General features: G+C 38.6%; 1 protein-coding gene across 2 annotated transcripts in view; it reads left to right on the top strand.

Moving 5' to 3' along the window:
- LOC127433309 (opioid-binding protein/cell adhesion molecule-like) overlaps positions 1 to 16,964 on the top strand; it is a 238,759-nt gene that overhangs the window by 99,961 nt on the left and 121,834 nt on the right. Inside the window, exon 2 of one of the 2 annotated variants that reach the window (XM_051685093.1) lies at positions 533 to 608. In XM_051685093.1, coding sequence (XP_051541053.1) covers positions 533 to 608 — 76 coding nt within the window. Of the gene's footprint in view, positions 1 to 118; positions 609 to 16,964 lie in introns of those variants that run through there. The other variant, XM_051685092.1, reaches the window with a different exon arrangement.

Here is a 16,964-nt window from a genome sequence, read left to right as displayed (position 1 = left end):
TTCACGCGCGGAACATTCTCTCGCACTTGCGATCAGTTTGTTGATCCTATTAAAGTGAATTTGGAAAAGACGAAGCTCAGAAGGAGGCTGAAGCATCTTCATGAGCGCGTGCATCTCTCTGAGCTCGTGAACATCATATGTGCTGCCTCAGAAGACTTACTATATATATCACTACATCGCCTCATTGGTTCTGAAAACGCGTCTAAAACGCCTCGTCTGAATGCCGAAAACTTTCCAGGAATATTTAGGAGCATTTGAGGGGATTTTCGTTTGATTTTCTTTCAGTAATACCTACTGAGTAAAAGTAGTACTTTTGGAGCTATTTGAAGGAGGAATACGAAGTGAACACTGCGTTCTGAGGGGGATTCAGATTTACGGTCCTTCTTTTTACACGGTCCTTCTTTACTGACGGTTCATTTTGGAAGTTTCTGAGTTTTCTGACGGAAGAAAATGGGCATAACTGGTTATTTTGTGCTGCCGTGGAAATGCCTGGTTGTTGTGGCTCTAAGACTGCTGTTCCTTGTGCCCGCAGGAGTGCCAGCGAGAAGCGGAGACTCTTATTTAAAGGACAACATCACTGTCAGACAGGGAGACAGTGCCGTCTTGAAGTAAGTCAATTATTTATATTCTGAAAACTGTATATGTGTTTATGTGCTTAAGGAGCGTGATTTCCACCCCACTTATGCATACGCTTATATAAATGTTTTTGTTGCAGATACGCAGTTGTTTAAGTGCTCGTCTTAAATTTTTATTGAAATAGAAATAATGTTATTGATCTGACTGCTGTTTGCACAGCTAATTTTTTATCCTGGAGTTGTAATGGGAAATAATGGTGAGATGTGATCTGTCTGGTAATGCAATCAGTATGCAGTCTGGTCTATGTAATCAGCTTTGGTGGCCTATTTAGATGAATAAGTAGTTTATCAACAAATCAAATTTCAGTTTGACTCAATTTCTCTCTCTATTTCCCCTCTCACTCTCTCATGCACACACAAACACACACGCAACCCTTGGTGCACGCACGCCCACATGCACTTACAGTAGCATCATTGGTTCTGAATTTAGCTCTGATGGTTATTCTATGAAGTTCGATCATTGTGGGGAAACAGACAAGTCTTTATTCCAGCCGAAGGAAACAGCAAAACGTTCCTCCTCCGTTTTTGCTTTTGCCTTGAGCATGGTACCATACACAGTAGGGGACGTTTTGTACAGCACTAGACAGTGGCCTATGGCTGTCTCCTTTGACACTTGGCTCCAGAACCATTTTCCAAAAGAATGTGTGATTTTTGTCTGGAACAAAGCTGCACAACACCACTACTGGGAATGGCAACAGTGCCTTGGGTCTTTATAGATCCTTTTAGAGGAGTATGATGCATGTAAAAAAAAAAAAAAGGAGACATTCATTTGCAGAATGTCTTTTTAATATTTTTCGTAAAAAAAATAAAATAAAAAAAAAATGTGCATAAATAATGTGTACTATTTAAAGGGATATTCTGGTTTCATTACATGTTAAGCTGAATCGACGGCATTTGTGGCATAATGTTAATTGCCACAAAAATTAATTTCGACTTAACCATCTTTTCTTTAAAAAAAAACAAAAAACTGGGTTACAGTGAGGCACCCCTTTCACATAGAAATGAAAGAGACCAGTCCGTAAACATCTAAGTATAAACACATGACAACAATATGCGTGTTGGCATGATTTTAGTTCTATAAAATTGCTTACTAACTGTTTTTGGTGTAAAATTATATCACATTTTCAACTTTGTTGCCATGACTACGTAACGCTTTAAACCCTAAAACCCTAAAATGACAATAAAAACGACTATATAAACAACTTTACAGCTCAAATAATACACGCCTTTTATCAAAAGAATTAATGTAAGTGCTGTTATTAAATTATAATCTTAACATTTCTGCCTTTAAACCCTCCAAAAATTGGTCCCATTCACTTCCATTGTAAGTGCCTCACTGTAACCTTGATTTTTAATGTATTTTTTTTTTTTAAGAAAAGGAGAAATGAGCCAAAGTTATTAGAGAAATTCTCTCATCCTTTTCTCACCCTCATGCCATCCCAGATGTGTATGACTTTCTTTCTTCTGCTGAACTCAAAGATATTTAGAAGACTATATCAGCTCTGTATGTCCTTACAATGCAAGTGAATATTGGCCAGAACTTTGAAGTTCCAAAAAGCACATCAAGGCAGCATAAAAGTAATCCATAAGACTCCAGTGGTTAAATCCATGTCTTCAGAAGTGATATGAAAGGTGTGGGTGAGGAACAGATCAATGTTTAAGTCCCTTTTGACGATAAATCTCCATTTTCACTTTCACATTCTTCTTCTTTTGTTTTTGGTGATTAATATTTTTTGTACATGTTGCCACCTACTAGGCAGGGAAGAGAATTTAAAGCAAAAAAACAAAACAAAAAAAAAAAAAAACAAGACTTAAATATTTATCTTTTTCTCACCCACACATATCATATCACTTCTGAAGACATTAATTTAACCCCTGGAGTCTTAAGGATTATATTTATGTTGCCTTTATATGCTTTTTGGACCTTCAAAGTTCTGGCCACCATTCACTCGCATTTTATGGTCCTACAGAGCTGAGATACTCTTCTAAAATCTTCATTTGTGTTCAGCAGAAGGAAGAAAGTCACACACATCTGGATGACATGAGGGTGAGTAAATGGTGAGAGAATTTTCATTTTTGGGTGAACTATCCCTTTAAATTTATTGAACCTTGAATAGTCCTTTAAGTACTGTACTTTTGCTAATTTAAATAGATGGATGGATGCATGGATGGATGGATGGATGGATAGATAGATAGATAGATAGATAGATAGATAGATAGATAGATAGATAGATAGATAGATAGATAGATCAAACAAATTAGCATGAATGAAGATAGTGAAATTAATTCTGCAAGTTTTGACTTTTGACTTTCTGATCTTAGATCAGTGACCTCTGTTTTTTATACTTATTTCACACAGACACAAGAGAATATCTGGACCTCATTTCACAGTCTTTTTCCACTCGAAGTCTTTTCACTTGAGAATTAAATGTGTCATACCATCTGTCAACTCAGAGTGTTGCTTTTCTCCTACTTCTCTCTTAATTTAGCCATTCAAATGATTTTCTCAGTTGCCAATGTGGCACAGTATGGTCCTTCCACTCTTGATTTTACAGAATAGTGCATATCCTGCAGGTACATTATGAATTAAATGTATTCTGCTTTATAAGGCCACAAGCCTCAAAGCTTCATTCACGCTGTGTTGCATTTAGCTTTCAGTTAATTAAACCCAAACCATCTCCTTGACTCTTAGTACATTCAACATATGTGAATGCTGAGAGAGGATATATTTCCATAGCAACATTGCATTTGGTAAAGTAAGTTCATGCTTGTGTTGATGTCACAAGTCAGAAGTCACATTTGGATACATTTTTTGTATTGATCTCTGACAGTCACCTCACATTTTTTTACATTAGATCACAAGTGAAGCTTCTGCATAATGGAGAACTGTTGAGACAACCTGTCACAAACACTGTCACGCTGCAGTGTGTGTGCCCCAACTTCTCTGCAGCACTGATTCAAATGGCAACTGCTGTTGTGTGCCAGTGCACACCTGGAGATGTGTGGTGTGATTTATCTATGCCCCAAAGAAAAGCCATTTCAGCTCAGCCAAAGCAAAGGAATGGTGGCAGACTTTTTCCAAGCCAAAAGCCATGGTTTCTGCCTGAGAAAACAAGACATTTCTAAGACAGCATTCCCCCCCCCCCCCTTTTTTTTTTTTTTTTTTTTTAGGAGGAAAACATGCAACATTGTGGCAGAGCCTTCACTCTTACAGCATGTGAAAAGTTGTCACGTTTTTGATTTGGACTAACAAAACACTTGGCTTGTCAGTGTGGTGTGAAGCTGTAAGACGTTGAAGCATTTTGATACAGTCAAACTGTGTTTAAAAAAAAAAAAAATAATACATAAACTGCAAATTGATGGGTGATTGTTGACACTGAGACATCGACAAATTATTTGAATAGTGACTAAAATTTCGGTGCATAATTTGCCAGCAACACTTCTGTCCATGATCTTAATGTGTTTGGCTTCATGTAAGTGTAAATTATGTGATTAATAAATGAGGATATTCCTTAGCTGGTGCAAAAGACACAAATCAAAAACTAACTACCAACAAGTATGTAGTGCCACTGTAGGAATTTTGTTCTGTAGAAACTGGTTTAGTTATTGGCCATGTTTATTTTATTTTATTTTTTACCAATAAATAGAGAATAGATTTGAAAATTCCAAAAGCAGTGCTGCTTGTCTTGCAAACCTTCTCTAGTAAATGTTAGAAGTTCACTATTATAACTGGACAAATACCTGTAGGTTAAATTAATTAAACTAAAATATGGAGTATTTTATGACATCATTGTGTGTGGATTCCAATATCAATGTGTTTGCATTGGGAGGAATTGTTTACTCTGATTAATGTTTAATAGTATGTCTAGCTTTTATTTATTTGCAACCAATTGAGTCAGTCGCTCAGGAAATACTTGTATATGTCTTTCTTTCTTCTGCTGAGCACAAATGAAGATTTTTAGAAGAATATTTCATCTCTGTAGGTCCATACAATGCAAGTGAATGAGTGGGTGAAAAGAGCTGTCAGTCAGAGCATCCCAACTCGAGAATCCAATATCAGCCACCAGCCATTATAAGTGAAGTAATTGATCATACCCTGAGGTCTTAAGCTAACATAAACTTAATTGTATGTCCTAAAAAGTCAAAGAAGACAACTTTGTAATAAAACAAAACAAAATAAAATACGTAGAGGGATGATGTTCCCAACCTGCATGACTTTGTTTCTTCTTTGAAACTCAAAAGGACTGTTAGACAGAATGTTAGAGACTGACAGCCTCAGTCACCAACAGCTTTCATTGCATCATTTTTTTTAATTTTTTTTTTAATACATATAATGAAAGTGAATTGTGACTAATCAATTTTGTCTTCAAATAATTTTGTCTTCTACAGAAGCAAAAGAAAGAAATTCATACAGGTAGGACTGTCACGATTATACAATTTGACTAATAGTCAAACAAACAATTGTGATTATGAAGATGAATTGTCTGTTTTAGAGCTTTCATGATTATGATAATTAATTGTCATAGAAATGGTCATACTTCTTAAGGGGTATGTGTGCTTCATACACCTTCAAGTCATTTATTCATATTTAACTCGGAATCATATAATAAAATAGGGATATATGATTTTCATTCAAGTCATTAAACACTTTTAAAATATTGCACATGGGTGAAATAATATTTTAAATATAAAATTATTTCCAAATATTTGAAATGTCTCTCGTTTTGGTCGACTTTCACTTTGTCCATTTTACATTAACACTTTTGTTTTTGGAACCTAGCCAACCTGAATAGCTATTATATTATATTATATTATATTATATTATATTATATTATATTATATTTTACTATTTTATCCAGTTGTAAAATAATTGTGTCCTAAATTCTTCATTTGAACATGTTATTTTAAGGCTCTCCGATTAAACCCATGAGTCCTTGTTTTGCATGAAGGAAGACCATTAAGATTATGTGTGTATTTGAAAATTGTTTCTTTGTTCATTTCTACAGAAATAGAGTAAGCAGGTGTCTCCTCCACTGTGTCATTAACAATACGTGTATGAACCTGCAATGGCCAAGAACACAATAATTAGCAGTTCATGTAATTCTTTATTTGCTTCAAATTCCCTTACTTCTATAGTGAAATTTGAATTTTAAGTGCACAATAATCATGGTTATCTCAATCGCAGTTAGATCAAATAATCACGATCAGACAATTATTTAATAATCGCTACAGGCCTACATACAGTTTTGAAACAACATGCGAGTGAGGAGGCCTAAATAATGATAGAATTTTCATTTTTGGGTGAACTATCCCTTTAAGGAAAAAAAATAGTGAACATAGTTCATATAATCTCACTGAGCACTTTATTAGGTACACCTGTACACCTACTTTTCCATGTGATTATCTAAACAGCCAATCTTGTGGCAGCAGTGCATAAAATCATGCAGATACGGGTCAGGATCTACAATTAATGTTCAAAACAACCATCAGAATGGGGATAAAATGTGATCTCAGGGATTTCAACTGTGGCATGATTTTTTTTGGTGCCAGACGGGCTGGTTTGAGTATTTCTGTAACTGCTGATACCCTGGGATTTTCACGCACAAAAGTTTCTAGAGTTAAAAAAAAAAAAAAAAAACTTCCAGTGAGCAGCAGTTCTTCAGACGGAAATGCCATGTTGATGAGAGAGGTAAACGGAGAATGGCCAACTCAGATAACAGTCTGTACAGTCTGTACAATTCTAGTGAGCAAAATAGCATCTCAGAATGCACAACATGTCGCACCTTGATGCGGATGAACTACAACAGCAGAAGACTACATCGGGAACTTTATTAGGACCATAGAATTCCTAATAAAGTGCTCAGTGAGTGTATTTCCCTTTTAATTCTTAAATTACCAGAAAGTAGCGTAGTATCTAACTGCTGTAAAATACTGAATGCAGAACTATATTGGGCAAGCAAGTACCAGCAATGCTGATGGAAATTAAACAGCAGAAAACAAAGCACTACATCATTGAAATGAGGGTCCTTCTCTGAAGCAGGCCAGATGATAAAGTCCTAAGTGTACGCCCCCTGACCCGACTGTCAGAGTAACAGATGGTCGAAAGCTTCTCACAATGGTGATCTCCCTTATCAACATTACAGTGCTGGGGATTTCAGCATAGTGTTTCTAGCAGAAACATGACACTCTTGTTTCACACAGTTATCTTCCATTATCTTGAACTATATTTTGGTTGTCTATTTACATTGTGGTAAAGCTTCACTCTTATACAACTCAATTAGCAAAGCATTACACCTACTAACTAATGAACCGATGAGGCCAATTTGCCATAAAATGGTGTTTTTATCTAAGGCATACCTTTGTCAACACTAACTGTTAGATAAAGAATGATCTATAGTATTGTGATGATGCATTCTGCTATTAAAGTGTGTAGTTTAGCAAAAGTTCTGAAATGGACTCTATTACCAGGAGATCTCGGAGTCGATGGTATATTTCTTCGTAGAGTGCACTGCACTCATTTGTCTGCCTAGGGGTAGCCATTTTATAGAATTAGCACAGGAGAAAGGGCAGGCCATATCATCTTTGTAATGCTGCAATGGCCATTATCTTAGGGGTGCACGTTTACTAGTAATGCTTCTAATTATTTGCAATGAACTCTTCTCTTGGTAATTATTGTAAATAAAAGTGCTTATAAGCAATTTCACCGAAAGACCTAATGAAGTGTACATTTTGTGCTTTTTTCAGAAAATGTTTTCATTTTCACACATTTTTAACATTAATACAAATAAAATTAATTGAAAGGAAGAAGCAGAAAAGTATTCATTATTAAATTAATGAATGCACACTTCAGTGAATGATACTGCAGTATAAAGTTGTTGGTATGTGCATGAGGATCTTTCCTATTCAGCCTTGAATTTATTTTGTTCTACAAAAAGTTCATCCTCTAGGGATCCAGGGACAGTAAAGTTATATATTCACAGATGGCTGCTTCTGGAAAAGTTAAACAATGTCTTTCTTTTCACCACACAGTTCTTTAAAAGCATACCACTGTTCTCCAAGGAAATAACCATTTTGATTGTGTTTGATTGACACTGTATTAGTTTGTCCCCTTAAATTGTGTTTTGATTTTGGGTAGCTGATTATATTTGACTAACCCTTCTGGCCTGGGGATTTAGTACTTGTGTCTGGGAGGTCAGTAGTTGGTTCCATCTGCTGATGTATCTGTGATTGATATAGATTAAATTCTTGCAGGTATAATATGTGATATGCTCAATTGCCTTCCTGGAACTCAGAGTCCAGCCATGCTCAGCTGTTGCTGGGCAAATAAAATATGAATGCTTTTGCAGTTATTTTATAAGATATGGCAAGATATGGCTTGCTTCACAAACACACACACACACACACACAAAATAAAAAATCTAACATGGCCTTTCCCCCTTTCTCCTTTGTGAAAGATATATGTATTACATTTTGACAGTTTTGATGTCTCTGTACACCTGCAGTGTTCTGTTCTGAATATTTTATTTCAACACATATTCTGACATTTTATGCTTTGCAGGCCTTCATGGCTTTATAATTTGTGAGATAAGTTGAAGTCTCAGTTTATGTAGATCATTTTTAAAGTGCATAGTTGCAACATAGAAAGTCATTTTCCTCATAATCATTTAGGATCACTACACTTGATATGTTCAAGCCATTAGTATAAATGTGAAGTGCAAAGCAAGATTTGTTTCCTACTTACAGTAGCTTTTAACACTGCTGTATTGAATGCAAACATATAAATGTAACCACATAATACATATATATATATATAATATATATATTACTGTACATTATTAATTTTTCATTGGATGCAGGTTTGGGGAGTAACGGAATACATGTAATGGGAATATGTATTTAAAATACAAAATATAAGTAACTGTATTCCACTACAGTTTCAATTTAAATAATTGGTAATTAGAATACAGTTACATTCAAAAAGTATTTTGATACTGAAGAGTTTACTTTGCATTTTATTGTCATTTGTTTCATTTAATATTTAGTCATTTCAGATGGAAAACATTTATACATATAAATGATACGATCCAAAGTGCATTTGAACAGCGGTGAAACACTTTCTTATGATGTGTTACATTCATACGAGCAGACAGAGAAGTAAGTTTGAAGTAAGTTTGGAGCAGAAGAAATAGAAATAAACCTTGTGTAAATTGTCAGCTTTACACTAAGCTAAAATTCTATTTCTAGCCATTTTACATGCACGTTACCAGGCACGATCATATTTTATCATCAAGAAAATTCACGTTGGATCATAATTTATTTTTTTCTAGTTAGACCTTTGATATTAGGGCAAAAATCATATTCTTTATAAGAATTTTTATATTGTTTTCCTGTAAAAATATCTAAAAATCCTTAAAACAAGATTAATTTGATTTATCTTGTTTTAGAAACAACACTGCATAAGATATTTAGGTTTTTCAGAGAATGTATTTTTAACGTGTGTTTTGTCTTACAAAACACACAGAGTTTTTATAGTCAGAACAAGTGAAAAAAATCTACCAGTGCTGAAGAAGTAATCCACAGTATTTAGAATACATTACTGACCTTGAGTAATCTAACGAAATACGTTACAAATTACATTTTACAGCATGTATTCTGTAATCTGTTGTGGAATACATTTCAAAAGTAACCCTCCCAACCCTGATTGGATGTCTCATTAGAATTGACTCTCAGTAATGTATCGTGGGACTGTCAGAGAGCTTTATTATAAACATTCACACTCTTAAACTTTGATTATCTCTTAAACATACTGTCTGGTATTTCTGATGCAACCCCCTGAAAGTAAAAAGCCTTAAACCAGTTTTCTTTAGTTTTGATTTAATAGCCTGCATAATTAGTCACAGTCTTTAGTCAAAGTTTGCTGACTTTCCCTAGTTCTATTTTTTTGCCTCACTGTGTGTTTTATATAATGCACAATGTTACAAGGAGCGGGTTCGTTCTCCCCTAACAACAATGATAAAGCAATTCCTGAATTAATAGATTATGGTACTGTGAATGTGAAGGGTGCCTTTTTTCTTCATCTTTTCATGTTTTGGGAATGTTTGAAGTAGGGATGTGCTGAATGACTAATTTCACTGACATTTAAACTGAAATTTTGAAGTCGACTAGTCAAAAAAGAAACCAACCTTCAGAAAACAGTCAAAAAAAATGTGTTTATGCAACCCATTTAAAATACTTAATCTATTCCAAATCCGAAGGTAAATTCCACTGAAAAGGGGTATTTATCTGTGACGTGCTCACCTTGCATTATGATCATTGTACATTAAATATAGAACATGACACGCATTCACTTAATCAACATTAGCGAATATTTAACAGGCATATTTATCGAAAACAATTGAATGAATAGTGCAGGACCAATAGAGCAACCCAGCCTGTTCTAAATGGAGTTCACCACGTAAAAGTTACTTAACATATTAAAACAGTCAGGACATTGTTCAAAATAATTAACAGGTAGACTAAGCCAAATCTACGAGAGAAAAAAAATGCGCTGAAAAGTTGCACGTATTTCACGACGTGCAGTCGTGCATTAGCCATTGATCTAATATGACAGCTGTTCAGTAAAGAACGTTAACCAATAACAGTTATAAAAATTAAAAATTAAAAAAATAGCCATAGCATAGAAAAAATAGGCCTGTGATGTAGCCTACAATAAACCTAATGTATTCTAAACATGACGTGCACACAGAATAAAAGATAGTTTAACCCATTAAGCAGTCGGCACCTCGTTGAAAATAAACAGTCATTTTCTATGCTGCTTACTCAAAAGCATACATTTTTTGATGAGCAAAATTAACACGTCGACATGGTCGTGTGAAAGACGGGACTTGACTCACCTGAGGCGGCTATCCTGAGCTTGAAAAAGCCTGCACAGAGGAACAATAAATTACAAGCATGCACAGATGTAAAGAAGACTCAAATGTGAAAACATCATAGGGAATTTCAAATGTTTGGAAATCTAATTCCTGCTCCACCACCGAAGTGATTTCATAGCTACTTTGCTAAGTTTGTTTGTCTAGCGAGAGGACATTTTCCTGCGCGAACCGCGAGTGAGAGAGGGAAGAAGCATGTGCAGCCTGTGGTGAAATGAAACTTTGTATCTGCTCCAGATGTCCTCTTTTTAAAATAATATTTGTATTATTAATTATATTTAAATTAAGTAACTTTAATATTATAGTAATTTAAGCACAGCCTCTGTAAAAATATAAAGCCAGACGTAAATATGTAAAAATGATGATCAGTTTAATGGGGGGAATATTAACCAACTAGTAATTCCAGTATCGACTAGCAGCATCAGAACTGTTTAGTCGACTATTCTCACACATCCCTAGTTTGAAGTTCTATGATAAAAAGCCCCAAGTGTCCTGAGAGTAGCTATACAATTTTACCTGCCTCGTGACTGTGAAGAATATTTTAAGATATAAATGTATGCTGGTGGCCATATATACTATTTAATTAGGTAAATAGTGCCTAAAGTTTCTTCTTAGGCTAAATTATGGTATTTGTTTGCTTGGTATGAAGTGGAAAGAAATATTTAATCATCTAGCTTAGATCTGCTCAAGTTAGCTCTATCAGGAAGACTCGCAGACTTGAGTGAAATTTAAGATGACATTTATTTGATGAATATAAAACAGAAATGTAATGTCTCTCTTTGGTGTAAGCCCCGTCTGGTGGTCCGAAGAAGTTGTACTTGGAACCGTCATATCCTGCCGGAGATAGGAGGCAGGGGCGAGAAGCCTACCCCCGTGCAGGACGGGATTCAACTGGTGGTGGTGTGGTGGTGGAGGTTGCCATGTTAGCACACTGAAACGGCAAAGTGATAGATTGTGAGCAGACTTATAAAGCAATGGCCTACATGTGATTGGCTAGGAGTTACCTAGCTAATGGTGTGATGATGTACAGCTGCTAGTCGTCCCGCTAGAACTATGCTGTGCTTACATTTCTGAAACATTGGTGCGATTGTGCAATATATAAACAGCTGCACTTCACTTGCAGTATGGGACTTCAAAGGTAATTGGTGTAAATTAGACACAGCACAGGATTTTGTTTTCTGTTTCCTGGTGTTTCATTGTAAGAACAGAGAGGTGTTGATTTTGAGATAGGATTGTCTGCTTTCGGCAATAGTCATTGCTCAGAAGAACACCTATCTGTTTCTTGATTTTATGTGTAGTGGATGAGTTTGCTGAGGCCAACTTCGTCATATGTTTTACATATAAACCAATGCCATGGCTCTCAAGCCATAGCAACCTGGTCTCCTAGAATCACATCACTATACCTAAGTTTTTGCAAAAATTATTTTTATGTATCATGGCAGTTTCCTGGCGAAATAAACAATAGAGGCGCTACACTACAACAACAATCACGTTTCTTCACTTTCACACAAATCACAAGTAAAATGATAAATTCATACTTTTCTCCTTGGTCCACACACAATGCTATCTTATGACGTCAAAACACTTTTATTTTAGCAAATGACTTGCAAGGCCATACATTTCAATGTGTGCGTTTCATAACGAATTACATTTATAAGCTTGTTCAAGTGTGCAGTAGCTCAATTGATAGAGTGTTGCAATTACAATACAAATGACTGGGGTACAAGTAATTAAGAGCACACAAGACAACACATGAGCTGAAAGTGTCATAGGAGCACCACAAAATGATGTGGTTGCTTCAGCAGTTGCACTTTTCATCTTACATTTTCTTTTGACACTGTCGGCTAGGTTTAGGTTTAAGGTTTAGGGTAAGGAGGTCAGTGTTGTTCATTTAAAACTCAATAGAGCATTAACCTTAAAAACCTTCAAGGTGGACTCAGTAACTATTGTGTTTGTATCATCTTGGACTTACACTGACACCTAGTGGCTTGGATGCAGCATAATTTAAAATCAATGTTTTCAGTTTCAGATGCCAATGTAGAAATGTAGTATTCACAGTGAGACATGATTACTTTAATCAATGAGTGAAAGTGTCAAATAAAAGGATGGTTACTGAGATTATGCTAGTAGAATTCAGCTGGTCATGTGATTCTAGCATGGCAACCCCCACGTGCTGGGTGACTGGAGTCTTCATTTGAATGTGAGTGGACATGATATCCTAAATATTTTGCAAAATTACAATTCATGTCTTTAGGAGTAAAAAAAAAAAAAATGTTTTATGAGGAAAAAATTACTGAGGGCACCTTTAACTGTTTTTCATGTTACATTTGCTTTTTATGACACTAACAGTTAGGTTTAGGTTTAAGGTTTAGTGTAGGGAGGTAGGTTTTGTTGATTTAAAACACAATAGAGCATTAACTTTAAAGGTGCACTCAGTAATTTTTTCCTCATTAAAAAAGTTTTACTCCTAAAGACATAAATTTTAATTTTGCAATATACTGTATTTGTAGGAAAACATGAGCACTCGCATTAAAATAAAGAATCCAGTGATATCAGTAACATTTTTAAAGCTGTTTTATTCTACATTAAGAGAGTCCATTCATGGGGGGTGCCATTTTAGAATCACATGACCAGTCGAAAACTACTCACTTAATCTCAGTAACCGTCCTGTTAATTGACATTTTCACTCATTGATTAAAGTAATCATGGCTGATTGTGAATACTAAATTTCTACAATGGCATCTGAAACTGAAAATGATTCTGCATCCAAGCCCCAAAAGACAAAGACAAAAGTTACCTTTAAAAGCCTAATTTGTTTGGGTGAAAACGTATCTTGATTTTAGCGCCACATAGTGGACATTTCACCTTGGAACTGCCTCAACACATGAAAGAGACACATGTTGTTATTTAGCAAAAATGTCACCACAGTCACATAGTTTTCATGAGATCAGGCTGCAAGACAGAGATCCACGCCTGCTGCATCTTACTGACAGAACATTTATTTGTGCCTCTTGTAATTTAATTGAATTGCAAATGTTTTGAATCATTACAATTTTGAGTGAATTAGAAAGTACTCTATATGAAAGTGGCCATTAAACTGAGGCTGAAGAATATGAAGAGATGATAAGACAAGCAAGTTTTTTAAAAAAAAATTTTTTTTACTTTGAATTATTGCTCTATACTTTGCTATTGGCATCACATGGGAAGTCGGCATGCTGTTTTAAAGATCACAGCCACATTATGCCGACGCACTGACAAGTGGCATCTCCTATCAAAAATGTTTGCATCAGCTCCAGTGTGTTTACTAGGGAATTGCCACAGACCTCCCCATCCGATATTACAATGATTCGATATGTATTGATATAATTAGGCTGCATTATATGTACATGTTATGCAATCAGATGTGTTTCATCGGACGCTAAACACAGCCATTTAACAGGGTAACTAATGGATATTCAACAAATAAATAGGCTAAATAACTATAACCTCTTATCCCACAAAACTATTAAAGTAAAAAAAGTAAGAAACACGAAAAGCTCCAATACAGAGCGGCACAAAACTGCTTATGCACATCCCGGACGCTGAATGACACGCTTCAGTCCGCTTATGCACATCCTGGACACAGATGATGCACTTCAATGTAACCGGAGCTGATGATAGAGTGATCCTTGCTGCACATTCAGAATGGGGCGCAACATGTAGTTCACTGCATTCAACAGTTTTTGAGCCTTTTCACTGCTAAAATATTTATTAAATCAGCGTCAGACAAAATCTGCTGAACGATTCCTAAAATAATCTTCACAACACCTCACAAATAAACCTGTGGATTATGCATAATAACAGGAACATTGATCACAGCAGACAACATCCGACAGTGAACAAGTGACATTTTGAAGGCTGTAGCAGCAGTGCATTAAATGACTAAACGTAAGGAATTAACCTGTTCGTTTTGAACTCTGCACAATAATAGTTTCCTAACTGTCACTCACTCGATGGTGTGTCGATGTAGTGACACTAGGGGTCACTCTTGGGAGCCCGAGACACCTCTGGTCTTTGATAGGTGCACCTATGCCCGCAGAGCACCGCCACCAGATGCAGGCGCACAAAGCTCCCATCCAAGACCTGTAGGTTTACGTCGTCCCAAACGGCCAAAGCCTACGGTGCCACTGGACAAGCAGCCTCCGCTCTGCACGCCATGGCTCTCCCACAAGTCCACCAAGCCAAGGCGCTAAAGGAACTGCACGAGGGTAGTTCCACCCTGGGATTGATGCAGGAGCTGCGCTCAGCGACTGAACTCACTCTCCGGGCGACGAAGGTCACGGCGCGGTCTCTCGGGTGGGTGATGTCCACCTTGGTAGTCCAGGATTGCCACCTTTGGCTCAACCTGGTCGAGATGGGAGAGGCCGACAAGGCACGGTTTCTTGCTGCCCCCATTTCCCAGGTTAACCAGTCCGGCGACACCATCGAGTACTTTGCCCAGCAGTTCTCAGTGGTGAAGCAGCAGACAGAGTTTATCCGGCACATCCTGCCCCGGCGCGGCTCAAGATCCCGCACCCCGTCTGCTCATTGCCAAGGGCGTCCTCCTGCGGTGACTGCACCGGCTCTGCCGCAGCCCGCCCCTGCAGCCTGGCCCCAGCATGAAGCCCACCCCAGGAAGCAGACACCACCCGTCTCGTGGCCGCCAAGAACCCTCGAAAGGCTTCGAAGTGCCCCTGAGACGGGCGGCCCAGGGACGACGAAACCCGCTGCTCTGGAGCTGGTAAGCAGACAACTCCATCCCCTGGTGGAGGGCCGGGAAGAGAATCTTTTGTTACCTTTGAATTTAATTGTGCCGCATGCCCAAGAGTTCAGCAAGGGCAGTTTCCTTGTTCCCTGGGTCACATACCCAGTGTGCACGACCGTCATCACGACCACCATCTACCACTCCATTTTGGCAGGTTTGGCGCTCCAGCGGCGGTCTCCCCGCCCCTGAGCACCCAGCTGTGGCACAAATCCACCCCCGATGTGACAATCTCCATGGGTCACAAGGACAGGCCTCTTCCTCCCCCGTCCCAGGCTGTTCTGGGGGTGGTCACAAGGAGCCAGGTAAGTACTTCCATGTCCCTGAACTCAGCACGGTCACGACACAGTGTGGCACCTCAGGCTCTGCCCCGCCGTGAGGCCCCACCCACCGGTACATCCGATGAGATTGTCCCTTTGGCTGAGATGAAGAAGGGGTTTTACAGCCCCTACTTCATTGTACCAAAAAAAGGTGGGCTGAACCGGGCTTTACACAGACTCCCGTTCAAATGCTGATGCAAAGACGCACTCTAGCGAGCATCCGGCATCAAGATTGGTTTGCCACAGTAGACCTGAAGGACGCGTACATCCACGTCTCAATTCTACCTCGACACAGACCCTACCTGCGGTTTGCATTTGAGGGTCGGGCGTATCAGTACAAGGTCCTCCCTTTCGGTCTGTCCTTGTCCCCTTGTGTCTTCACGAAGGTCGCAGAGGCAGCCCTTGCCCCGCTAAGGGAAGTGGGCATTCACATCCTCAACTATCTCGATGATTGGCTAATCCTAGCTCACTCTCGGGATGTATTGTGTGTACACAGAGGGACTTGGTGCTCTCTCACCTCAGCCGACTAGGGCTTTGGGTCAACTGGGAAAAGAGCAAGCTCCTCCTGGTTCAGAGCATCTCTTTTCTCGGTTTGGAGTTGGACTCAGTTTCGTTGATGGCGTGCCTCATGAACGAGCATGCACAGTCGGTGCTGACCTGTTTGATGGCATTCAGACAGAAAACAGCGGTCCCACTGAAACTCTTTCAGAGGCTCCTGGGGCATATGGCATCCTCAGCGGTGGCCACTCAGCTCGGGTTGATGTATATGAGACTGCTTCAGCACTGGCTTCAGACTCGAGTCCCAAGATGGGCATGGCGCTGCGGGACACATCGCGTGGCCATCATGCCGATCTGTCACCGCCTCTTCAGCCCTTGGACCGACCTCACGTTTCTACGGGCAGGCGTTCCCCTAGAGCAGTCTCCAGGCACATCGTGGTTATGACAGACTCCTCCAATATGGGCTGGGGTGCTGTATGCAATGGGCATGCAGCCACCAGCTTATGGACGGGCCCGCGGCTGTGTTGGCACATCAACTGCCTCGAGTTGCTGGCAATTCTGCACTCCCTGCGGAGGTTCCAGCCGTTGATCCAGGGCAAGCACGTGTTAGTTCGGACAGACAACACGGCAACGGTAGCATATGTCAACCGTCAAGGTGGTCTGCGCTGTATGTCACAACTCGCCCGCCGTCTCCTCCTCTGGAGTCAGCAGCACCTCAAGTCGCTATAAGCCACTCATGTCCTGGGCGACCTCAACACTGCAGCGAATGCGCTGTCACGGCAGGTTACCCTCAGGGGAGAGT

This window comes from Myxocyprinus asiaticus, chromosome 43 (assembly GCF_019703515.2).
Source record: "Myxocyprinus asiaticus isolate MX2 ecotype Aquarium Trade chromosome 43, UBuf_Myxa_2, whole genome shotgun sequence".
Lineage (NCBI taxonomy): Eukaryota > Metazoa > Chordata > Actinopteri > Cypriniformes > Catostomidae > Myxocyprinus > Myxocyprinus asiaticus.
The sequence above is the reverse complement of the archived record's forward strand: the minus strand, read 5'-3'. Positions and strand labels throughout refer to the sequence as shown.